The 27381-nt window shown below is 30.9% G+C and overlaps 1 protein-coding gene across 3 annotated transcripts; it reads left to right on the forward strand.

Moving 5' to 3' along the window:
- Window positions 1-1294: 1294 nt before the first annotated feature.
- LOC137812766 (uncharacterized) lies at window positions 1295-20576 on the forward strand. 3 transcript variants are annotated; one of them, XM_068614961.1, is made up of 29 exons: window positions 1295-1458; window positions 1558-1812; window positions 2061-2120; window positions 2471-2563; window positions 2965-3193; window positions 4396-4502; window positions 4711-4773; window positions 6256-6356; window positions 6497-6591; window positions 6724-6744; window positions 7067-7162; window positions 7250-7370; window positions 7478-7618; window positions 7749-7939; window positions 8762-9033; window positions 9708-9809; window positions 10049-10225; window positions 10328-10516; window positions 10754-10995; window positions 11073-11219; window positions 14075-14291; window positions 15901-16029; window positions 16122-16259; window positions 18315-18359; window positions 18680-18859; window positions 19511-19570; window positions 19702-19781; window positions 20051-20089; window positions 20167-20576. In XM_068614961.1, the coding sequence occupies exons 1-27, from the start codon at window positions 1453-1455 to the stop codon at window positions 19774-19776; spliced, it is 3552 nt and encodes a 1183-aa protein (XP_068471062.1). In that variant the 5' UTR covers window positions 1295-1452; the 3' UTR covers window positions 19777-19781; window positions 20051-20089; window positions 20167-20576. The 3 variants fall into 3 exon arrangements, with proteins under 3 accessions (XP_068471062.1, XP_068471060.1, XP_068471059.1); XM_068614959.1 differs by having other exon boundaries at window positions 20051-20576; XM_068614958.1 differs by lacking the exons at window positions 20051-20089; window positions 20167-20576 and having other exon boundaries at window positions 19702-19995.
- Window positions 20577-27381: the final 6805 nt, after the last annotated feature.

Genomic DNA, 27381 nt, shown 5'->3' on the forward strand with positions numbered 1-27381 from the left:
AAGTAGAAAATTGTTTTTCATGATGGGTTCAAAAAAATTTGTTATTTATTTTTATAATCATAATAAAAATTTATACAATAAGTTTGAGTTTTTAGAAAATGAATGTATTAATATTTTTAAAATTGTGTTAAAACCGTGCTAGAATGGTAGAAATACAAATATTTTTCAAATTTGACACTTCATAGATACATGTCATACGAGTCACTTAGAAGTATAGTGTCCGAACCTCATAAATTATACCTAACTTAATGGAATTCTTATGAGTTTAAGGGTTTACTAATTGCAATCAAGAGGGATGGAACACTCTACATAATAAAATATTAATCCTAATAAATTGAGTCTCTCTAAAATCAAATTTAAATAAGTTCTCCTACAAAATATAAGTTTAAAAATATTACTTCTCTTAAAAACTTTAATTTCACAAATGTAAATAAAAAATATAAATATATAAAATCAATTTTAAAATAGTTTTTTAGTCATTAATATTTCTTTCATCAATAATTTTATTTTAATTATTTAACTTTTTAAAAATATTTAAATAATTTTTTTAATAATAAATAATAAATATTTACTAACATGATACTTATACTGATTCTATTAAGAAATAACTAAAATACATATATTCACTGCTCAAGATATCTATTAAATATTCATTACAAATTTTAGTCACATAAATTCATATTTTTTTACCATTTGAGTCATGAAGGTTGTTTTCATTTTTTTTTAATTTGGAAATTATGCTAAGTTTTCTTTAAAAAAATAACTCTAATTTTAATTTTCTCAAGGAAAAAATCATAGACAACTTTATAACATGTTATAGTTATTGTTTTTTTGTTTGAAAACTATATTTTAACTCGCAACCACCCAATATCAAGATTGCACTAGGCTATGTTATTTTAAATACTTGTGAATATTTTTTTTGGTAGTCCTATGAGTAAGTGTTATACTTTAATAAATCGACATAAATAAAAAATTAATAATTTAAATCCAAAGCAGGTAATTAATTTTATATATTTAATGAAAATTGTATTTTATAACTACTCTTTTATACTCTCTCACCATTTTATTCTTATAAACACAATTAATTTTGATTAGTTATTATAATTAAAATTATAATAAATAGTAAAAGATAACTATTTTATTTTAATATTCCTATAATAATTAAATTTTGAAATACATATTTTTTATTATAATAAGAAGTCGCGCACTTATTTGTTTATATAAAAAGGTTAATCTTACCTTTTTTTTTTAATTATTAAAACATATTAATTAATATTAAAAATCCTAAAAAAAAGTGTCAAAGGGCAACTAGAGTTTTTTAAAAAAAGACGAATAAAAACGATGGCGGAAATAGTCCATTCTCACGGTTGGCCACCCCGCGGTGACGAATTAGCGTAGCTCGTACAATAGAGAAGATAGCGAAAGGGTTCCTTCCATCACACCTCAAGCAAAATGGCCGTAAATCCTCACTCTGTGCTTAGTTCTTATACGCACTCATTACATTTCCTTAGCAATTCCAACTCTAACCTTCACTTTCTTAACTTTGATTTTGGTTAGGACTCGTCGGGAACAACACTCATGGATCTGATAACGGCGGACCCTGCGCCGAAGACAGCGTCATCGTCGTCTTCGGCCGCATCTACGGCGCCGACGCCACCGGCATCTCTGCCCTCGGCGTTAGGTAGGCCTACGGCGGAAAAGAGATCGAAGAGAGCGGCGTTGATGCAGATCCAGAACGATACCATTTCTGCTGCTAAAGCTGCTTTGCATCCAGTTAGGACCAATATCATGCCGCAAAGACAAAAGAAAAAGGTACAGCGATGTCGCCTCTTCTGCAAGAATTTGCGTTGCTTCGTAATTGAATTTGTTTTTGGTCGTGGATCAGTTAGTTTTGAGTGCAGCTACATCGATTTTGCATATGTACTTGGAAATTCGGTGTTATTATCAAGTAGAGTTTAGTTGATATGATATTGCACATTGAAGTCTGGTCTTATGCGGAAGATAGTATTGGTGGTGCATGATTCTGTGCGTTTGATCTTCGTTCTCGCTTGCTTTTGCAGCCAGTTTCGTATTCACAACTCGCTAGAAGTATTCACGAACTAGCTGCCGCTTCTGATCAGGTGAGTGTTGTCACTTTCTCTGTGAGATTCCTGTTTGGATAAACTTGGCTTCTCTATCAGCACTTAGAGAAGAAGTAAATTAAAGGAATTGAGCTTCTCCAATAAGCAAAATTAACTTCGGCACTTAAACTTTCGGTGAAGCTTAGAAAAAAAACTTCTATAAAAGTTAAGTTCACAATTCTATAAAAGTTAAGTGCATAAGTTGATTTGACTAACCTATGTCATTTTATCTTTTTGTTTATTTCTCCTATTAGTGCTCACAAAAATGTTTGTTGAAATAGGTGCACTAACGTGCTTTCGTGGTTGGTATATTATCTCATGTTTTGTTTATTATGGTAATTTGGCTTCAGAAAAGTTCTCAACGGCAATTAGTGCATCATGTGTTCCCAAAACTTGCAGTGTATAATTCTGTGGACCCTTCATTGGCTCCCTCTCTTCTCATGGTATGCTCCAACTCCTTTGAACTCGAATATTTGCTTATAATTTGTTTCTGGTCTTCTCTTATGCATGTGGTATGTCCTGATTTCCTAAAGCTGCTTTCATATTAGTATTTTTGTCTTCAATGTAGCCTGTGTTGTTCTTTTTATTTATAAGATTGAAACTTCTTACTCCCTAGGTTTGTCTTTGTAGGCCTATGGCATACTTGTGGTAATTTTTTTAATGGACAGTCCTGCTGCTGAATTTATTATTATTATTATTTTTGAATAATAATGTACCATGTAGCTTACATCATCATCACTATTTCTATTATTATCATTATGTCTTAATGATTGTTCCTTTTGGAATTTGTTTACCCCTGCTTAATGTGTTGATGAAGTCTTGTATCTTTGTCTCTGTTTTGCAGCTTAATCAGCAGTGTGAAGATAGAAGTGTTCTTCGATATGTCTATTACTACCTGGCCAGAATTTTGTCTGACACTGGTGCCCAAGGTTTGAGCACCGGTGGTGGGATACCCACTCCTAACTGGGATGCTCTGGCTGATATTGATGCAGTTGGAGGTGTTACTCGAGCTGATGTTGTGCCTAGAATAGTAGAGCAGCTTACTGCAGCATCCAATAACTCTGAAACTGAATGTGAGTGGTTACTCATGTTTAGTTTAATGGTTTTATTTTATTAATTTTAAGCGTAAGGTCGCATACATGTATATGTATTTGTGAATGGGGTTATATGTTTTAGCTTGAGGTGAGAAGGAGTTATAGTTTCTTTTGGGAGGTTAATTTGAATCTTAAGTACAAATATCCTTAGAACTCATGTGGGGTGAATTAGTACTCTTTACTCCTTGTTCACTGCAGCAATTTTGTAAATGGTTTTACCTGAAGATTTTAAGAACTATGGCATACACTCACATATATTATGTTGTTTGTTGACAAGGCAAAAGGCATTTCTTCTGTCTTGTCTACTGTCCTTTACAAAAAATGCATTCATGAAAAGAGTTTTGGATAAATTTTTGTCTGAAATTTAAAGCATAAAGTGAAATTGGTACATTAGAGGAAGGAAAATTCAGAGAAATGAATTATTCCAGTCAGGTGGGAAAGTTTGGACAAAACCAATAGACTAAATAAATAAATTGGATGGGATTTTGCTCTGACTAATAAAATTGGACAATTGCACTAAAATGGCATGATTGATGCACTCTTTTATATTTTAATTGTGCAGCATAGCCATTCTTAATATTGCCTTTGAATTGGGACCTCTTATTTGGTAAAAAAAAATATCTATTTCACAAGAGAAAGGAGGAAAATAGAGTCTGAATCAAACTTTTCTGCTATGATGGTGATATATTATTTGGATTGGATTCAACAATTCTATTATCTATTTGGATGTATTGATGATTAACTCTCCCTGCATGAGAATTATTTGAAATTATGGTTTATCTTGAGGGGCATATTTGTTGTATTCATACCATTTGACTAGAAGAACTTTTATTGAAGCTTCCGTAGTTGTATTGTAATTGGTGCAAACTGCAATCAGTATTTTGGATTTTGCATCTCAGTATGTATGTCATTGTGGCAATGTTGTCTTTAAAAATGCAGTAATACAGTACAATGATACTTGGCATCTAGAGTTAATATAATTATCTAAATTTCTTGATTAAATTATTGGAATTATGCTCATGGAATGATTTTCTTTTTGGTAAACATAATTTTGTCCTGTTGATAATTAACTTGGTCATCTTGTTAAAAGATGCACACATTTTAGTTTTTGAAGTAGGTCTTCAATTTTCATTTGAGATTATGAGTCAATTAATGACTTGTATTCAACTTATGTTTTGAAGTTCATGCTCGAAGATTGCAATCGTTGAAGGCACTTACATATGCTCCTGAGACCAACTCTGATGTTTTGTCCAGATTGTATGAAATTGTTTTTGGCATACTAGAGAAGGTTTGTGCTTCCTATTATCTTTATTGTGTACGATGTTGTTTTTTTTCCCATTTATTTTTAGTTATTCTTGTAGGCACCTCTATCCAGAATATAAGTTGTTTTAATTATTCCTCGCTTTCTCCATAAGTATTCTTTCTTTATTAAAAAGGTTTTTTGAAATTATGGTACTTGAACTTTCTTCACTTTTTCTGCCTTTAATGATTTTTAGGTTGGTGATGCTCAGCAAAAGCGAAAGAGAGGCATACTTGGGGCTAAAGGTGGAGATAAAGATGTAAGATCACTGATTTGTACTATTTTTTCTTCTATCCTGATATTTGTCTTTTTCTTTTTAAAATTTAAAGAATTTTTTTATAGCTAATGGAACTGTGTCCTCTTTTCATTCAAAGGAATGTAGAATTCAAGGTCATAAAAATGTAGTCAGAGCAAGCAATTAGAGCAACTGTGATGCCTATCTTTGTTCCTGATAGTATAGTATTCTTTCACTGAGAGAAAACAACAGATTTTGACACTGAGTCTTTATATTGCATTTTGTAATAAATATTTTGATGCTCAAAAATATATTCCGAAATATATGTAGATCCTCAAAAAGTAGGACACGACGTAAAGTAGACAGCCAATCAAGGTGGAAAAAGATCTACAGAAAGAGACTTTTCAAAATTGAATGGCAACTCCTGACAAGATTAAACTTGAGAGCTGACAATGTCCTGCAGTATGAGAAAAAGATAAAATAGGGGTTTAACACCAGGATGAATATCTCTAGGGGATAACTTTTGTAGCATAAACCTGTCTTTGAATACCTTCTATTTTAATCAGACCATAATGCTAGAGCTTTTGACCAAATATTGTTATAGTTAAATATTTTACCGAATAGGTGTTTAGCTTCCTTGTGGTTTCTTGCTAATTTATTTTATTGGGGATTTTCTTTGTCAAATATTCAGATGGGGTTCCTTGAGTCGTACATCTATAACTGAAAAGAACCTTGCTAAAAGATGGAAATACAGTTGCCCCAGAATTCATGATTGCTGGTACTGAGTATACTGCATATGAAACACCGACTTTTACTGATATGATATGACATAGTAATGGGGATATGTCAGCTCTGCTGAAAAAGAAAAAGGGGATATGTCAGATTTTGAAAGTTACATGACACAGCTTGCTTTGGCATAGATATGACTTAACCACTTCTGTTTTTAGGTGAAAACACTTGAATGATTTTATGTTACATCTCTAACACACCCGCTCATTCAAGAGCCATGGATAATTAGAAAACATAGATCTAGGGTTCTAAGAGAAAAGAGAATTTAGGGAAACTTTGTAATTGTTATTGATATTCTGATTTCTTAAGAGAAGAGATCAGTTTATATAGTTATAGAGAGGGAGTATAAGAGAAGCTGTTGATGTGGCTCTAACTAGTCAATCAGCTTGCAAAGAAAATAACTAACTATGCTGATGTGGCAAATAGCTAATTAGCTTACAGTGAACTAACTATGTTGATGTGGCAGATAGCCAATCAGCTAACAGAGAAACGAGAAGAACTCTCTATTACACTATTAAGACCACATCCCTAGTGCTGATATTCAGCTATTTATTAGATTGATGTGTGTGACTAAGATCAAACTCTAGACCTCCTCTTGGTCATAGAGGCTTTGATACCATTTCACAAACCAATAGTCCCAAAAACTAAGTTATTAGATGAAGACACTTGAATGGTATCATATTATGTTTCTAACGTGTTATGTGCTTGATCATATAGTCTATCATCCGAAGCAATCTACAATATGCTGCCTTAAGTGCTCTGAGAAGGCTCCCTCTGGATCCTGGAAATCCTGCATTTTTGCATTATGCTGTACAAGGGTAAGTTACCCCTACAACCAAAACTTTGAGGAACAAATAGTTCGTGACCTCTCTTTGAGCAACTTTATTAATTATTCACTTTTGCATTCTTCCCTTGTTTCTTGTCTGTAGTTTTCAAAACTAAACAAAGTTGAATGCAGGATTTCATTTGCTGATCCAGTTGCTGTGAGGCATGCTCTTGAAATTGTTTCTGAGATAGCTACCAGGGATCCTTATGCTGTTGCAATGGCCTTAGGTAAGAGTTTAAATCTTCATAATATTTTTCCATTAAATTGTTTTTAATTGCACATTCTTTTGTAATATAATGTTAGAAACAATTTTCTTAAAATTCCCTTAAATCTAATGCTTCCTGGATATTCTTATGCAGGAAAGCATGTGCAGCCTGGAGGTATGCTAATTGGATCTTCATTGTTTCTTCCATCTTTCCTTCTATTTTGTTTGAATTTTACATTGATGGGGAATCTTCTTTTTTCGGTAAAAAACAGTAGATAATGATTATGAACCAGTTTTTGGTCAGTAAAGTATGTCAAAACACTTATATTACTTCCATCTCATGATTTGTTTGTAATTGGAGAGGAAAATTTCTGCATACTTAATTAATGAGTATTTCTGCAAATAATAAGGCTTTGTGAATATTTATAACTTACTATCTTTATGCTGTTCCACCACAATTAAATAGGTTTGTGATGACTATTTTGGTCTATGTACAGGGGCGTTACAAGATATTCTCCATTTGCACGATGTTCTTGCTAGAGTTTCTCTGGCGAGGTTGTGCTGTACAATATCAAGGGCTAGAGCTTTAGATGGTTGGTGTATTAAAAAATTGTGTTTAATTAAAATTGATCCTTGGTAAATATGCTATGATTAAATTTCTGTTTTGCATGCATATACAGAGAGACCAGATATTAGATCTCAGTTCAATTCAGTGCTCTACCAGCTTCTGTTGGATCCCAGTGAACGAGTCTGTTTTGAGGCAATTTTATGTGTACTAGGAAAATATGATAATACTGAGAGGTGGAATTTATCTCTACCTTCCTAATCATATTTTTAGTTTTGATTTTACTGTTAACCTTCTGTATTGTGACTGGGAGTTGCAATCTTATTATGTTTACACATTCTAGGACTGAGGAGCGTGCAACTGGGTGGTATCGACTGACCAGGGAAATTCTCAAGTTACCAGATGCATCATCAAAAGAAAGTTCTAAAGATAAATCTCAGAAGATGAAACGTCCTCAGCCTCTTATAAAACTTGTAATGAGAAGGTTCAAAAACTCATTTGTGTATTTCTGCATGCATGTTGATTTTTCTTGTTGAATTATGAAGTCATTGACTTGGGTGATGTTGAAACTGTCTAATTTTTATGCACCTTGTCTATTATTTAATGCTTTTCAGGTTAGAGAGTTCTTTCCGTAGCTTTTCTAGACCCGTGCTTCATGCAGCAGCTAGAGTTGTACAGGAGATGGGGAAAAGTCGGGCTGCTGCCTTTGCTATGGGCATACAGGATATTGAAGAAGGAGCAAATGTCAACACATTTGCTGATTCTACAGATTATAATGATTCAGATGAAAGCACACATCCTGAAAGTAATTTTTATTGTGTGTTTAGTGGTGCATGCTTGCATATCATTGTAAACAAGCCTTTTAGTATGTCTTGATTATTATAGATAATTAGATATAGCACAGATAGTTACAAAGGTTCTTGGATATTAAATAGAATTGTCAAGAGATATAAAACCAATATTTGGCCTCATGAAATGACTTAAGCTTTTTGGACAGTTGATCCTTGACAATCATAATATTTATGCTCAGTTTTATATGGTAATGTCTTCATGTTCTTCGCCCTCTAGTTTTTTTTTTTTTTTCGGTTGTTCCTTTTGTTTAGCCATGCTTTTCAGATTGTATTTTGAGATTTGTATTGATGGTAGGTATTGCTTCTGATTACTTTTTTAGAAATAAATGTATATGCTTGTATAATGAATTCAATTAATTAGGCTGCTTGTGTCTGTGTTTGTACTTGTAAACTTGGTTTAGTACACGCATGGTTACTATCTGTGTTTAATACTGTTAACATACACAGGATTCTTCTGTAACACTCCTTTTCATGCTGGATAATATAGGTTAATCTTAAAAGACTTTTGTAAAGAAGTCTGGTAGTTCTCCATCCACTTGTAGTCAAAATGAATCCTTGCTGAGTTTTTTGCACAAAGAAAATTCCAATTCAATGTGTCTTTGAGTTTCATGTAAAGTAAGGTCAGACACAATAGAAGTGCAGTTTGATTGCCTCTCAATAGTTGCACGGGATTAGTTATCCTAAAACAAATCTAATACACAAGTTTAGATACAGTCTTAGTGATATCTTGGTATGTTGAAATATTATTTATGTACTTAATTGATACCTTGATGTAGGCATCCGAAGAACTTCTTCAGTATCTAATGGAACTGCTGGCAGAGATACCGTCGCAGGTTTGTTGGCTTCATTAATGGAAGTGGTACGGACGACTGTTGCCTGCGAATGTGTTTATGTCCGAGCCATGGTGCTCAAGGCATTAATCTGGATGCAAGGTCCGTTTGACTCATTCGATGAACTAGAGTCTATAATTGCATCAGAACTTTCCGATCCATCTTGGTCAGCATCACTTTTGAATGACGTACTACTCACCTTGCATGCTCGTTTTAAGGTATGTGGACTTTCTCTTGTGAATGATATGTCATTGTTAAGCATACTTGAATATATTCAACAAAGCATTACCTGAAAAATGATGAGGCAATTGGCAATATGGTTGAATTTTAGCAATCTTTTTGTCAATAATATAGATTGATCCGCTGGCTGTAAAAGGCCAACTCTATTAATTTTAATCTGTCAAGTGAAGGCTTATAGATGATTTATACCTTGCATGACCCCTTTCACACGTGATCCTTTTGAGCTTGAAGCATAGAATGTGCATCACTTTTGCACTAATTCAACCCTATTTGAAAAAAATAGGGTCAAACTCTTGATCATTTGGTCATGTAGGGTTTGATATCATGTCAAAGACCAACTCTCCTATTAAGTTGTTAAGTGAAAGGATCATTAATGATTTTATATCTAACATTCCTTTTCTTTTAACACCTTGTTAGTAAATGGTGAATTATGTTCATATATTCAGTCTGTGTGCATTCTCCCCACCCCACCCCACCCCATGCACTGCAGGTATAAAAGCCATGGGTGGTATAAAGGAGGGGGTATATGAACTTGAATGTCAGTGAGATTTTTATAATTGTGCTTTTCTGAAGTGACAACAACATCTTATTAGTAGTCTTCCTCATAAACTTTGTAAGTTTGCTCACTAGTTTTTTCATTTTTGCTTTGAAGGCTTCCCCAGATATGGCTGTTACTCTTCTTGAAATTGCAAGGATATTTGCTACGAAAGTTCCAGGAAAGGTTGATGCTGATGTGTTACAACTGCTTTGGAAGGTCAGTTTGCCTTGACAGTTTTTTTTAATTGATGTGCTTGGTACTCTGTTTATAATGGAGTGGTCAAATAATGTTAAGTAGAGACAAATGCAAACTGCAAAACTTCTGAAGCAACACATCCACATGACATTACATAGTAGATGCATGCACAGACATACCCGGTTCATTTGATCAAATTTGAGTTTCCTTGATGGTTTTTACTTGTAATAATGATTGACTAAATGAATATCTATTTCCAGACTTGTCTTGTTGGAGCCGGTCCTGATGGGAAACATAAAGCTTTAGAAGCAGTGACAATTGTACTTGATCTACCACCTCCGCAGCCAGGTTCTATGCTTGGTTTTACTTCAGTGGATAGGGTGTCTGCATCTGACCCAAAGTCTGCTCTTGCATTACAAAGACTAGTCCAAGCTGCAGTAAGCATTGTTATTTATTCAGAAGACCTTACTCACTCTTTGGCTTCTACAACCAAAAAAAAAAGTTGAATCAAGTCTTTTTTTGACACTTGGTACTGTTAGGTATGGTTTCTTGGGGAAAACGCAAATTATGCTGCATCTGAATATGCTTGGGAATCTGCTACCCCGCCTGGTACTGCTTTGATGATGTTAGATGCTGATAAAATGGTAGCTGCTGCTAGTTCTCGTAATCCTACTCTAGCTGGTGCCTTGACGAGGCTCCAGAGGTGTGCACTCAATGGCAGCTGGGAGGTATATATTACCATTTGAGTGTTTTTTCCTTTCTTTACTTGTTTGGTTGTTTAAATGGTATCACACTACACTATGAGAACAATGATATACTTCATTAGTTAACAGTAGTGTTGGTTGGCCTCCCCAAAATTTTGGTCTGATTCAGCCACTTGTCATATGTATCATTGCATATTTTTACCTCATTGTTATTTTCTCTTGCTGTTTAACTTAAGTATTCTCTGTTAAATGAACAAGCAGATTAGAATTATTGCTGCTCAGGCTCTCACAACGATGGCAATAAGGTCTGGTGAACCTTTCAGGTTACAGATTTATGAGTTTCTGCACACTTTGTCACAAGGTGGTCTTCAGTCGCAGTTCTCTGATATGCATCTTAGTAATGGAGAAGATCAAGGAGCAAGTGGTACAGGCCTTGGAGTTTTATTAAGTCCTATGATAAAGGTTTTGGATGAGATGTATAGAGCACAAGATGATTTGATCAAGTGAGAGCCAGATCTTACATACTTGTTTCAAAATGGATGATCCTGATTACTAATGTTCATGTACTGCTTATAAACAGGGAAGTACGCAATCATGACAATGCTAAGAAAGAATGGACTGATGATGAACTGAAGAAACTATATGAAACCCATGAAAGGCTGCTAGACCTTGTTTCATTGTTTTGTTATGTTCCAAGAGCAAAGTATCTCCCTCAGGGCCCGATAAGGTACCAATTTATTGAAGTGCATTCCGTATATGAGCTAATTTTGCATATTTCTTATGTATCTAAAGAGACTTGAAGGCTCTTCTGCTTACAGGGTAGTGCATCAGAAGGATAACTTTTTAACATGGGCCAAGGAACCTTTTTTTGGCTTTCAGTGTTGACATTTTTTGTGGTTCTGTTTTTTTTGTCATTATTTGAACTTTGTCCTTAAGTTCATTAGGCATTTGCAAAAATTAAAACCTTAGTGTATTTGTAGCTTAGTTATTACCTTTGGCATGTTTCAAAAGTAAATCTAATCTGTATTGGTTTCTAATTTCTCAGTCTTGGTGAGAACATCTTCCAATAATAATTTGAATTGATGAAATTAGTAGTAATGTTGCTATATAAGATGTTCTCCTAATGAAGTGACAGTCTATCTCAATTGAAATGAATACAAAAGAATAGAGAGTAAATTACAGAGCTTGATTCCCCTCTGTCAAGTTCTCATATTTATAATGACATTGGAAGTTCAGATACAATGGATGAGAGGAAAGAGAAAAAAATAAGAAAGGTCATATCTAGAAGCTAGGTAGAACACAAAGCACATAGCAACTTTTCAATAAAGTCTATTTAAGATTACCTGTTCTTACAGTTTGAGGCAATTTAAAAGGTTGTCTGTTTGTCACATATGATTATCATTTGTGTAGCCTCCCCAAATCTCAATTCTTTGAGTAGCTGTTTGAGACAAATAAGTTCACAACTGCTGAAGCCATGACTTGATAACCAGTTTTGTGCTTGATTTTGCAACATCACTTCAATTTTTTATTTTCCAAGAAATCAAATTGTCGCTAATGTCAGAAGTGGATCTTGTAAGTCGGATTGCCCAACCTGCATTTGAGTATCCCACAATCAAGTATGACCTTTGTCTTCTTACAAGAGACCTTCTCCTGAAACTCCTGTAATATATTTTAGGATGCTAAAAACCACATTCCAATATCCTTCAAAGGGTGAGTCAAGTAAATGACTGAGGACAGACAACAAAGGAGATCTGGACAAATAACAATCGTTCAGTTTTCTGTACCCTTTGAGATTGAAAGTGACTTTCCTTGCCTTGGCAGAAGTTTGGCACAAGGATTCATAGGAGTGTCCTCATATTTGGCCCCAATTGTCTGAGATATCCATTTCACACTTACTATGAGAAATCACAGTACCATTCTTGGATTGTACCTCCTCTATTCTTTGGAAGTACTAAAGTTTGTCAAGATCTTTTTGTTTGAAAATGGTGACAAATATATTCACATGTGTAATGCCATGTAACCATGTTGATGACTACTTGTAATATAATTTCATCAACATACACAATCAAGTAAATATATTTTGTGGCTAAATAGCAATAACAAACTGAAGGGCTAGATTCACTTCAATTCTTCAAGTCCTACCAAGCTGTTGAACTACAATGGCAATTCTATCAAACTAGTTCTAAACTAGGAGTTGACAAACTCCCAAGTCTTTATCATCAGTACTTCAAAAGGATTTTTGGTGGTTACAAACTAGTCCTAAATTGCCTTTTATATAATTAAATTAAAATTTTCAATATTTATTTAGTTCCTTTTTATGTATATTAAATATTATATTTATAAAACATTCTTTGTCTTATATTGTATTTCTTACATTTAACAATTGATTAGGTTACCATTAATTATTGAAAAAATATTCAAATATTTTTATTTGAGTTGTAAATCTTATGATTCACCTCTTGATTCAATTCTTGACATGATTTACTGTTTGGTTTCCTAATTGACATTGACAAATCTGTGATTTGGTGGTGACACTTGGTTTACAGAACTAGAAAAAGCAACCAATCTCAGTTAAAATTAAAAGTATATATGCTTTTATACAGACAGAAAGTCCCTATACTTTTTTGGAAATTATTTTCCCCGTATTTATTTAGTAATTTTCAAACCTGAAAAGTTACCATCCTATTTGAATCGTTTTTTTTTGGATCCCATTAGTTTTAGTCTGGATATAAAATATGTTACTCTATAAAATATTTATTTTAATACTTGTCAATGTTATATCTTAAGCAGAAAATATATTTTAAAGGGAGATGCAAAAGTGAAGCAGAAGCCTTTTTTGGTTTCTAGGAGTGGACATCAAACAAGAAATCCCCCGTTTCTGTAGCAGTGGTACCATAATAGATGACACTTTTAAGGTCGTCAAACTCAAAAGTTTATGTAAAATTGTGAAGCTTCAGTAAAGTTGACTTGTAAACTACGAGTTTACATAATAAAAAAATAATATTAAAAACCTATTAATGACATAAAGCCTTTACAAAATACTATTAACACAATATTTCTCAATTTCGATTCCATAATAAATCTCAATAATAAAGTGTAATATGTCATTATAATTAAACAAGATCAAACTGTACAAGTGACTACATTAGATATAAGTTCATAAAAAACGTAAGTAATTAAAGTGAAAACATTTTAAAAAGGAGTTAATGTCTTCCAATATCAGTAAGTAATGGTAAAATGCTGTCATTGTAGCTGTAGGGTCCATTTTGAGCAAAATCTACAGTTAATTTCATATTTGTGGACTTGCTTCTAATTCGAGAGTTTATGTGAGTTGATATGAACTTACTGAGTTTACCAGATTCTATCCAAAAAAGGATTTGATAGAGTTAACTTGTTTTTGTAACAATTTTGTCTACTTAGAATCATAAAATTGTTAGAGTTAACTCCAGAGTTTAACAAACATAGACACTTCTTCCATAATTTAGTCATAATGTTTTGGTGAAACAATGAAACATTTATTTGTTGTGGCTATGTTATTAGTGTTATTCTCTAAATGTGATTTTACTGTAAATTTTTTTATAGTGCCAAACTCATTGACATCTATCGAACACGCCACAACATTAGTGCATCCACTGGTTTGAGTGATCCAGCTGTTGCCACTGGTATATCTGACCTTATTTATGAATCCCAACCACCACCCGCTGAGCCTGATACACTTGATGATGACCTAGTAAACGCCTGGGCAGCAAACCTTGGTGATGATGGCTTATGGGGAAACAATGCTCCGGCAATGAATAGGGTGTGCTTTTTATCTATTTTGTCTTGCTTCTCTTTAATTTGATAAAATGATATTTACTAATGCTTAAGTGGTTGCAAATTATATTCCCTTCTCCCTCTCTCTCTATGCACACACACATAATAGGTTCTCAAATTGTGAATCTCCAAGATAATTTTTCAACCGTGAATATTGTATTGAATCATAAGATTCAAACACAATGACAAACTGCTTCAATTATGTCATATAGATGAGGATATATAGTGAATAATGTAATACTTATGTGAGTAGACAAAACAACCTAACCATATCTTATGAAAAAAAAATTATCAGCTATATATGAGTTTCTGAAGCCTGTGCTTTTTTAGAAGAATTGAAAGAAAGCAATGAAAAATAGATTGCATTCATTGGACGAGAGGGTGGAAAATAAAATAGTGAAATAGTCAATTGGGATAAGTACAAAAGTGCCCCCTCAGTTCCTAAATTGTGTGACTCGTAATGATGACATGAGATTGCTCATATTTATTCGTACAGTAAGACACAGATAATTTAAAATTTATCTTATGATATAAATTGTGAGGTAGTCAAATTGTACAATTTGAGTTGTGAATCATAAGATTCTGATAACATTCTACAAACAGACACTTTTAATCACAGTTATAGGAAAAGATAGGATAATTGAGACAAGTGTCTAACTTAAACCACTGAATCATGTGATATTATTTTGATGATTATGTGTACCTAATTTTTAATAATTTAAACATTTGTAGATATGTAATGTAATAGCAGAAATTTATTTATTTTTTACATAACATGTTATACATTAAAATAAAGTGTCATGAAGTATCAATATGTTTTTAAATTATATGACATTTTGTAAAGTCTATCTACTTCATGAAATATTATAATACCATAGTTGGATTAATAAAATTATCCTTTTAAAATGTTATTAAAGGTGTCATCTTGTCAAGTTTGGCACCTGATGTCAATTGATCTGGTCTTTTAAGTTTTAACACACATTGCTAACCTTCTCAGCTTGCTTTGGACATTAACACCTTTACATTTTGTTTTGGACTAAAAACTTACATAACTTTTTGTTAAAATAAATTTAAATAATGGATAATATAGCCATTTTACTTTTTAAAAATTTAAATATCGTTTTTAATATTTTCAGTTATTTCAACCACACTCCCCTTGCCCTGGTTTTTTTACATTTTCACATTCCCATGTTAAGAAAATTACTTTTCAGGTAATTGAATTTTGAAAATTAGAAACGTTTTCTTTACTTGACTCTTCAATGTTCTTATTTGTAAAAAGGCATGCCAGGCCAGAAAACTGCAAATTGTTGAGTGGTGACTACCAACCAGCCTCTAAATTTTTTGTTAGAATCCAGTAGTCGACCATTAACTTTTGCATTTGGTGAATGAGATGCAAGTGGCGGTTGAAAAAATTAGCAGCAGAATTCATATTTTGTTCAATTTATTTAATAAAGAATAACAACTTTATAGTCCAAATCAAAACGTGGACTATGCTAACATCCCATTGAATGTGTGTATTTGTGAGCAAAATTTAAAGCTAAACATTCCTTGTCATTTGTAACTAAGTTGAAAATACTTTTTTTCTTTGGATTTAGGTAAATGAATTTCTGGCAGGTGCTGGAACAGATGCCCCGGAAGTTGATGAAGAGAATATGATCTCTAGGCCTTCGGTTAGCTATGATGATATGTGGGCAAAAACACTTCTAGAATCTTCGGAGCTAGAGGTAAGGATTAAGCCAGATCCTTTTTAACCCTGATGCATTGGGTCTTGAACTTTGCGGTTTGTATCACTTGCATCCATTACTTGTGAAAACAGGAAGATGACGCAAAGTCATTGGGATCATCATCTCCGGATTCAACAGGATCAGTTGAGACTTCAATATCATCCCACTTTGGTGGAATGAGCTATCCTTCACTGTTTAGTTCGCGTCCATCCGGACATTCACAAACTACGGTACCAAATATTAAGATTAAAATTCAATTTGTTTTGCCAAATGCATCGTGCTTCTAATTTGATGCTATCCTGAATCCTCTATATTGAATATTTTATGCATATTTTTTGAAGCAATGAGAATAATGAATGGTTCAACTCTTAGTATTAGTGTTAGTTAGAAACATAACTTTTTACATTGCCCCTGAACTTGAGATTACAAACTTCATAAACATTCTGAAATCAGGTTACAGGTACAAAGAGAATTATATATATTTTTTGATCTGTGAAAACCATTTGAAAATGGATTCCGACATTAAGATCATGGAATCAATGTTTGTATGTAGGCAATTAGCCTTTAGACCTCATTTATCTGTCTTTAGGGACCACTAGTATAATTGTCAGCTTTCTGTATAGTATTCTCTCTTCAAGTTGTTGGTGGTGGGTGAAGAAACATGGGATGATGAGAGGGTAAAAAACTAATATGTCCTGGTTTTAGAAGGCTCGAAGAGCTTGAGTCTCTGGATTTGAACCCATGACTAACTGGTCTACAAGGCGAAACTTTACCACTGTGTCAGCGCTTGCCTTCCATTTTTGGAGGGTCAAATATAATTTTATTTGGGTTAACAGCACTTAACCCTGTAAAATATTACTTTAGTTTCACTTTCCACCCCATATATCAACTTAAGCTTTATGCGCCCCCCAATTTAACTCAATTTATTGTAATTTTCCCTTTCTATTCAATTTAATAGAGAGTTTTGATGGAGTCAAGTGTAGATTCCCAGTTGCACACATTGGTTTTTTTAATAGAAAAATATGTTGAAAGATAAAAAAGTTCTTTATCAAAGAAAAGTTTAACCAGGGAGTTTGGCTACCTTGTTACCCTGTACATGTTTGTCACTAACTGCATCATTTTAACCGCACTTTTATTCATTACCTCTCATCAGAAATGGTGAGGTTGCATGTGGCTCTTATAATTTGATTGTATATTCTTCATGTGAACTTCTCTAGTATACATTGTTCCTTTTTTGGATAAACCCTTGAACAGTGCATCACATAAGTTGGTCCCATATTCTTCCGGTGAACTTCTCTAGTACACACTGTTCCTTTTTTAGATAAACCCTTGAACAGTGCATCACATAATTTTGCATAAAAAACGGCTTGTTGATTTCATGTGATTTTCTTTTTCAACTATTTGAATACAATATGAGAAGCTTTTAAAGCACTAAAAAGTTTCCATATCAGCTTCTACAGTGAAAATATGGAATAGGCACGTATACTTGTCTTGTAATTTCAGCCACTTCAAGAATTTTGGATTAACAGATTTCACTGGCATTTATAATTGCTTTGTAATTTTAAATGAGATTCCAGATTTCCATGTTGTATTGATACCTTTTTGCGTTACTAATACAACAAACCAACTAGAGTAACAAACAATTCAATCGTATTCTCTCAGGTTTACGTTTTTGTGAGCAATATACCCGGTTAGGAGGCAAAATTTAATATAGGGTTTTATCGTCTTTTAAATATATATTTAGTCAAAAAACATGTGCACTATGTAACTGTTCAAATTAACTATTAAATATTGAAAAGGAAAATTTGCTATAAATTGTATTAAATTTGGCTGTATTATGCTTAAATTGTCATACAAGGGTGGAAAGTGCCACCAAAGTGATATTTTAGGATGATAAGTGCCTTTTACCCCATAGTCTGTAATATAATTGTTGGAAAGGTTGTGGGGTTTAGGCAGGGAAGGAAAAATAGAAATAATAGAAACTCAAAGTATGATGATAAACTGATATGGTGTTGAATTATGGGAGTGAAAGGAATAAACAGAATATATAATAAAGTGACATGAATGGAAGAAATTATGGGAGTTGTGCATCATTCTCCCCCACTGAAATATTTTGTAAATACTCTAACAAATTTTTTGCATCAATGAGTTCTTAATCTAATTACCTTACCTTGAATGTTGTCATATTATCACACATTTATTCACTTTTTATTGAATCATAGCTCTGCCGTTGTCAACTTTTGTATTTGAAAATTACTTATGGAAATTTACATTATCCATGGCAGGATAAGGCACCAGCTAACCGAGGTAGTGAGGGTCTTGGTTCTCCGGTAACATCCCTTTTCTTGTTTTAGAGTATATTTGGATGGATTTCTATAAAAGTACAATTAGGGGGGAGAAAGAAAGCAGGAAATAAATTTCTCCATAATTTAAAATTAACCTGTATAAAAGTTACAAGTAGTATTTTAGAGAAATTAATGAGAGAATTTTTGCGAAGAGTTTATGTATAAATTAAACTAATTGTAGTTTATGGAGAAATTTATTTATTTATTTTCCTAGAAAAGCCTATACAGAAGATTTATCCAAATAAACACTTCGTTTCATTTTATCCTTCTGATCTAGTTTTAATATTAAATCTCAATCTTTTCAGATAAGAGAAGAGCCTCCTTCATATTCATCATCTGTCGTGCAAAGATACGAGTCATTTGAGAACCCCCTAGCAGGAAATGGGTCGCACAGTTTTGAGTCTCAAGATGACGAACGAGTTTCATCCGGAAATCCTCAATTTGGAAGTGCACTTTATGACTTTACAGCAGGAGGAGACGATGAAGTAAGTTTTAACTGGAAAATTTGTGAATGGGTTAGGTCAGATGTCTAAACAATCCACAAAAGTTGAATAAAGAATCGATGCAAAATAGTTGAACTAGTGCCACTAAACACAATTTTGAACCTTGACCTAAAAGCAAAAACGACACAAAACTTAAAGAAAATGGTTTAGTAATGTTAGAAATTAGAAATCAACTTTTAGTAGGGGTCATTGAGACGAAAGATCTATGGCGGCAAGAAACATGCAGCTGTACAATGCAATGCTCGTAAATGTGTTAACAAATCTGAACCTGAAATGCAAAAGTATACAAAACTTAAAAAAGGGTCAGTAATATTAGAAATTAGGTTCACATGTCGATGACTATTATTTAGCGTTTTCGTTATTGATTTTTTTTACATTTCAAGCCTATATAGTATGCTCATTTTATTCGAATTTAAATTTTGTATTATATAATATTAAAATATATATAATTAACACTGATTCAACCAGTCACAAATGAATCATAGACCTTTACATATTCAGTGACTAGTTTGATGCATGTTCGATATTTCTTTGGACTATTTCTTTCGGCTTCTTGTGTTCGTGAATTGATGTATCATCTAGAGGCAGGTATGGATATAATGATATAATTACTTTCATTGTTTTTTCTGGCAGTTGAGTTTAACCGCAGGAGAAGATGTTGAGATTGAGTACGAAGTAGATGGCTGGTTTTATGTATGTCTTCAATATTTGTATTTGTATTTCATCTCAAGTAGATACCTAGATAAGTAGAATTTACATGGATTCCTCATGTTTTCAATTATGCATAGGAGAATCAGTTGTTGATGGCCTACTTTGTGGTGCAGGTTAAGAAGAAACGCCCTGGTAGGGATGGCAAGATGGCTGGATTGGTCCCTGTTTTATATGTTAGTCAATCTTGAATAATGTACGTAAGCTGTTGTAACATCCGAGTCATGCACATGGCTTTTTTTTGGTTTATTTTTCCAGTATTGCTTTCTTTCAAAGTTTCCTAGTGCTCCTTGTCCTATGCCATTCTGGCTTTTCTCCCTCGATATCTTGTATCCTGGTCCCCAATTTGTTCAGTTGTGTGCTATATCGATGTATCATTTTCTATGATATTTGCTTGCGATTTTTAGTCATTTATCATAGTATAGGAGTTTCGAATTACTTGAATGAGTGTTTATTCTTATACAGGGAATTCAATATACCAAGCGAAAGTCTCATGATTTTGAGGTCAGACTTATATCTTGTCTTTAGATCTATTCAATACTTGTATAATCACATCTTCCTGATAATATTTTCACGTATAGGTCTTCCTAACATCCTTTCGAGTTTCAATCACACTTTTTCCCCGGAATGCTAATTTTTATTGGTCCTTGGTTTGGTTAAATTACAAACTTCTTAACTTTAGAGAAATATGGGATCATGGGGGCATACAATATGGAATAAGACAAGAAGTACATGAAAACTATGACAAAAGTAAGAGATCATGGGGCAAAAAAATATGGAACAAGACGAGCACATCAAAGAAGTGACAGATATGTGAACGTATGTAATTTCTGATAAAATAGCAGAGTATTCAATTTAGATGCTTCTTGAGAATTAGACATAATTATCAATATACAATGAGCCAATATAGTGTACATAATGTCCTAAACAGCTGAAGTTTTAGTAAGTCTAAGAGCTTGCCCAATAAAAATCACTTATTTAACACATACAATTTAACACGTGAACAATGGAGTTGGTGTTTTAACGTTGTCAGTATTTTTCTCTCAAGCCACGTAAATGCAATAGTGGAGATTTCACAATTAAATTGAAACACTGTAAGAATCGATTGTGGACAAAGTTGACTAAATAGTTTTCACAAAAAACATTTATTAGGTTATTTCTTTCTATAGCTTGCTCTATACTCATGGACACGTAATTTAGAAAAGGATTACAGTCTCTGATTTTTTTTTCTTGTTATTTTTTGAATAAGATTTTTCAAAGTATTGAATGAACTTTCTGAATTGTATAATTTGAAGATGGACGGTCTCTAATTTAATTATCTGAAAAGGTATACCATTGCAATAAATTTTGAAAAAGTTGATCCGAAATTTTATTTTATTTGAATTAGATAATTCAAAACACCTTAGAGCACAAATTTAGATATTGTACTATTTGGATTGTACCATGGACATGAAATATGGCAGAGCTACACAACATGATGCCATTGCTTGAAGAGCTTCCCTCCCTCCACATTTCTCATTCTTCTTTTATTCATTGAAAATGACCGTGCCGACCCCTTAAACATCGAGGAAAAATGTCCCATAAACTCTATAACGTGATTCGGTATTTCTTCCTGCACCCTATCAGTATCCCAAAATACAATTTTACTCCTATTTTTTAAATGACTTCCGGATCAACTTTTTTGGAATCTTTCCAGACACCCCTTATTTTGGAAAACGTTTTAAAAAAATAGGAATCAATTTTTGGAATAAAATTTCCAGAATGTATATAATACATTTTAAAATGTGTTTTTTTGAATAAATTTTCTGGAATATATTCTGGAAAGAACTTTCCAGGATGAGACTGGATTAGGGATATTTTTACCCATTTGATGGGGTGCAGGAAGAAACATCCCGCACTCCATGTGTTTTTCATATATATATACGTATGTATACGAATAGAGAAAGGTAGTTTCTTTCTGCACCGCTACATTTTTCTTCCTGCACCCCACAATGTAATGCAAAGATAATAATATCCCTACTATTTTTTAAAAACCCCAAAATACACATAAAATTCACATTACTCTTTCTTCTTCCGGATAATGCAATTTGGTAATTTTATGAAATGGGAAATTCGTATTTATTTTTTTGCATTCCGGATTGGAAAATCCATAAATATTCCAGATTGATGAATCCGGTAATCTTCTGGATCCATCAATCCGTAACAAAAATTAGACTTCTGGATTCAGCAATCCGGAAATCAACAAGTTGCTTTCGAAACAAGGTGAAGGTAAATTTTGAGATTTACAAAATTGTGGGGGTGCAGGAAGAAAAACGTAGGGATGCATGAAGAAGAAGCCATAGAGAAAATGAGGAGCAGGTGAGAAATTCTACAACGGCCCATAAAAAGAAACCGTTTTAACTTTTTTATTTTGTATCTTTGCCTTTTCCTACATACTTCCTTCTCAAATAAAAATGAAACGTGCAACAAGTTGGGGATGTCGTGGCTGAACATCAGGACAATTTCTGACACAGAAAGCTTAGAATCTAACAATTTAGTCACAAATTTAAAACTTTAAACTACACATTTGCAGAACTAAGAATATTTCACTGCCAAAGAAGCATGAAAATTAAAAATATCTACGTAGACATCAGAGTAAATATGCACAGAGAAAGAGAAAGGGAGTAATGTAAGTTAAGCTTCCGCAATATAGCCCCATTTCCCCACACATCGCTTTATTCAATGATAAAGAAAATCATAGATCAAAAGCTTGTGTGTGTTTTTAGAACAAATATTCCAAAACTTACTTAATTATTTTTGAAAAAATAGTTTATAATGAAAAATTTTATTATAGATATTTTGAAATGATGAATTCAAAATAGTTAAAAAACAATTGTAAAATTTTAAATGTTATTCAAAAAAATTCTTTCAAATTATATATTTTCAAATGTTTTTACGTAACCTGGAATTTTTTTATTGTACTCTAGATTACATTTTCAAACAAAATATAAAATTTTTAAAATGTTATATTTATCGTTGTATTATGAGAGGTGCGAGAAGAAAATATGAGATTTAGGAAATAATTGTCCATTTCTTCTTTACTAAAAAAATTAAGCCACTCTCTATTATTATGGGATAAATGGTTATGTCCATGTAGAAGAATAGTACATGTGTCTATTTGACATTACAACAAACCAACCCTTGTTAATGACAAGTGAAAACTTGTTAATATTTAGGATATTAAAACGGTTTTAATTTTTTTTAGATTTCTTAAGAAATGTAGAGATTTTTTTAATGATATAGATTCTTGTGTACCTTGAAAACAATAAAAGCTCGATAGAAAGTGAACTACTTTTTATGAGTGAAGATTTTATTTTTGTTACTATATTATAAATAAGAGTGGGTGGATATAAGAATTTAAGTTTAGAATATTTAACCACAAATAAATATTTATTAATTTATTTATAAAAATAAGTTTTACATGAAGATAATTTAGAATGGATTTTTTTTTCTCTTTTTGGGAAATTTCAAAATTAAATGCAAAAGGGAAAATATATAAAATTGATGAAAACAAAATATACCAAATTAAACGTTTTCTAATTGGTATAATATTCAATAACCTTTTTTATATTGCAAAGTTTATTACATAAAACTGATATACTATTCAACATCTATGATTTAATTGGCAATATTATACATGCTTTATAAAATTAATTAAATTTCAAATTGACAAACTTGTATCTATTTTGTTTCTTAAAACAAAAAATATGTAAGAAAAGTAAAAAAAAAATGTACTACGATTCGTGAACTTGACAGAAAAAATTGAATTATCTAACACTATAGTATATCTAAAAATATAAAAAAATTATTTGAGATTTTACTATTATTTTAAAATAGTATATTTATAAATAATTCAATTATCTATAATTATATAAATAATTAAATATTACTTATTATTTTTATTATTTTTAAATTTAATTTTCTTATTATAATTAATACTATTATTTATTACTAATATTATATAAATTTATTTATTTTATTATTATGAACATTATATTTATTCTTATTAGTTTATAATTTTATTATTATTATGAGCATAATTTCATGGTAGGTGATAATTGATTATCCTTCGAAATAATTGGTTACATCCTAGGTTATGCAGAATAGAAAAAAAAGCTTACAAAAAAAAAACAGAGCAAAGTCATAATCTATTTATTATTAAGATGACTTTCTCTTTATAGTTATTGACACATGAGTTGGGTCACCTACGAATACTCGCCATCAAATCTTTGCAAATCTCATGAAACAAACTCATTTTTGCAAAAATAACATTAAAAATAACAAACTCATTTAAAAAGAGAAGAAAGAAATAACAAAAAATTGAAAATATTAATATTATAAATAAAATTCTAAACTTTAAATCCTAAGTTCATCCAAAATATCAACACCTGGTTATCGCTATCTCTAAAGGGACTTAATTTAAATAAATAAGATAACACAAAGTAAAACTCGTTTAAAGTTTTAAATAATATTTAAGAAAATAATTTCTAAAACTAAAATAAATTAAATAAATTACAAAATTAACATTTAACTTCCATCTACAAATATCATATCTAATTATTGTAAACTATCTCACTATTATTAAAAATCCTTTTCGATACTTATAAGTGAAGACTTTTCTCCATTCCATTTCTCATTCTAAAATCAAAACCATGTATCAAATCAATCATAATTATCTCCAACTCCAAACTAATATTTTTATCAGATCAATCATAATTATCTCCAACTCCAGACACCTTTTTAATGTCTAACCACCACGCATTGTACTGTCCCATAATTAAAAAGAAACAACTTTTAATTTTTAAAATTTTAATTTATTGCTTATTTTTAAATTTTAATATAAAATTAAAATGTTAAATATGTTTTTGGCTTGAAGTCAGAATCAACTTATGCTGACTAGATACTATGTTTAGTGAGTAAACTTATTATTTATTTTTTACAATTGATTTGTAATTATGTGTTACTTCCGCGTGCTTTTTTATAATGAATATTACATCAATATTATAATTAAAAAATAGATTAAATATATTTTGACTTTATATTTTTAAAATAATCTTAATTTTTATGAAATATTTGCAAACACTTAAAGTTAATATATTTTATCAAATTTTTATCGAATTAACTGTAAAAAGCATTTTAGGTAGTTCTTTTTTTAGATAAAGTACTGCTTTTAATGTTCCGTCATGAAAAAAAGACTGGTGGGAGTAATATATTACTATTATTTGTTAATGTTGTGCGTATCAACGTCGGATTAATATTTTATTAAAGTTAGCGTACTTGATATAACATTTCTCAAAGCATTTAAATAGAATAACATAGAAAAACTAAATGATTTTGGTATAATTTAGGTTATAACCTTTTTTATATTATTGCTATAAAAGATACTTTCTTATTTAAAGTCATAAAAGATATTTTCTTTTTCTTTTTAAAAGTACTTATCGAGTGAAGTACACCCTCCCCACGCCGAGACTACCAATATATTATGGGTGGTCCGATAGTAGCCCGATAGCGGATGACACAATAGGTTCAACACAAACATTCGTTAGGATAAGCTCGAAAATGGCTCTGATACCATATTAGAAAGTGAACTTTAAGCTTAACTCAACCCCATAAAACCGGCTCATGAGATTGAGGTTTGCACACACTTATATACAATGAAAGGCTCTAATCTCTAGTCGATGTGGGATTTCCAACAGTATTATTTGATATTAATGCATGTATGTTTTTTTATTAAGTAATTAGGAGTTTTCAGGTTTTTTTTTATTAAATAGGTTGGATTTGTGGTGTTAGTTTCTCTTCTATTTTTGTTAGTCATATTGACTTGTTGACAAACTCTAAGAGAAAAGGAGAAGAGTTGTTGGTTTCTTTGTTTTGGGTTAAATCACTTTAGTGGTTCATATTTTTATTATTATTTTTTATGATAAACAAAATTATTTGATATTAATTATTTATATATGTTGAACAAAAGGTTACATGATTATTTTTAAGTAACAAACACTATTATTATATAACATCGTACGTTTTATTTAAAAAAATAAAATTGTAAATGTTATTTATCTATTTTAAAATGAATATAAGAAACTAAATATAGTGATTAAAAAACTTAGTGAGATAAAAATATATTAAAAAAATCATTTAAATAAATTAAAACCAAAATTCATACATTTTTAAGAAAAAGTAAAAAGTCATTTCAAAGTTTACAGATTAAGAAAAACTATAAGAATCAAAATTAAAATTAGTTAATTTTACATAAACTAAAAATATACCAAAACCTAAAATAGGACATTTCTTTTGGAAACACTGTTGATTATATAAAACATTTGTGTACTTATACATATAATTTTTTCACACAAAAATAAAATAAATTATTTGTTTATCAATTTTAACAATTGATTGAATTGTTGTCTAGAATTCTTAAAATTACACTATAATACTTACAGATTTTAAATACTAACAGTGTAATGACAATATTTTTATCTATTTGAAATTCATTTGTTTGAAGAGTAGTTTTTATTTTTTTTCTTAATTATAGTTTTTTTTGTCAGCAAGAAAAATATATTTAAAAATAGTTATATATTACTAAAATAAGTGTTATTAGATACATTGTATTTAATACTTGAATAATTGTTTGTAAAAAGTAAGCTACTAATGGAAATATTGTAACTTTGTAGGATGTGATGCTATGATGTACCAAATATAATATATTAATTTTCTATATCAATGAAACTGTTTGTTGGTATTATATATATATATATATATATTTAAAAAAATCATCTGTTATTATATAAAAATATATATTATTAAAAAAATAAAGAAAAAAAATAAAACTAAAACTCATATATTAAAAAAACAATAATCTATATATTAATAAAAAATTCTAAAAAAGTTAAATAGAAACCTATTATATTAATAAAAATATTGTCTATGAATAGTGTATTATATATATTATTGGTGATGAAAGTATTTATATTTCTAACGACTTAACTGTTGTTTGATTGAAAGATCATAGTTGTACAATGAATGTGTCTTTTCTCTTTCATGGCTTTTGCAAGGAATTTTATTTTATTTTATAAAATGAACCTTTATAATAATAGATTACACAAGTAAGGATATCTTAAAGTTTTAGTAAATTAAGACGGTTAAGTATTTAATTATATTTAAGATAATTTATAATATTTTATGTACTTTTTTTTTACTTTATTCTGATTTGATACCCTTAATTAATTGAACACATCGTCCAAAACTGAAAATGTCGACCTAAAAAACTGATAGAGATTCGTGGCTTATTTTATGTGTATAATTCTATTAATTTTCCTTTTTTTTTCTAAATTTTCATAAGCCCGTGATATTAATTAAATATGTAATATGTAAGAATTAAATAAGGAGTTAACAATATTAATTATTTAATAAGGGATAATGGAGAAATAAACATTAAAGCCGCAACTCATTGGTAATTTTTGAAGTTAGAAATTGTTTATTTATTTGCTATTAATTTTACAAAGCTTTAATCTAAAAAAATGTTAGTTCTCCCTTATCTTTTTTATTTATCAATAAAACTTTGCTTAAAGTATAAAAAGTTTTACACATAGTAAGTAAAATAATTATTAATTTTTAAAAATTATTAGTTTTTTTCAAAATTTGTTATTGCTCTGAATCATTTTCCTTTCAATAAGTTGATGAAGTGAAATCTCAAATTAAATCAATTTCGTATAGAGAAATACACATTCCAATAATTTTTATATTACAAAAACATAGTC

Source organism: Phaseolus vulgaris, chromosome 2, assembly GCF_000499845.2.
Source record: "Phaseolus vulgaris cultivar G19833 chromosome 2, P. vulgaris v2.0, whole genome shotgun sequence".
NCBI lineage: Eukaryota > Viridiplantae > Streptophyta > Magnoliopsida > Fabales > Fabaceae > Phaseolus > Phaseolus vulgaris.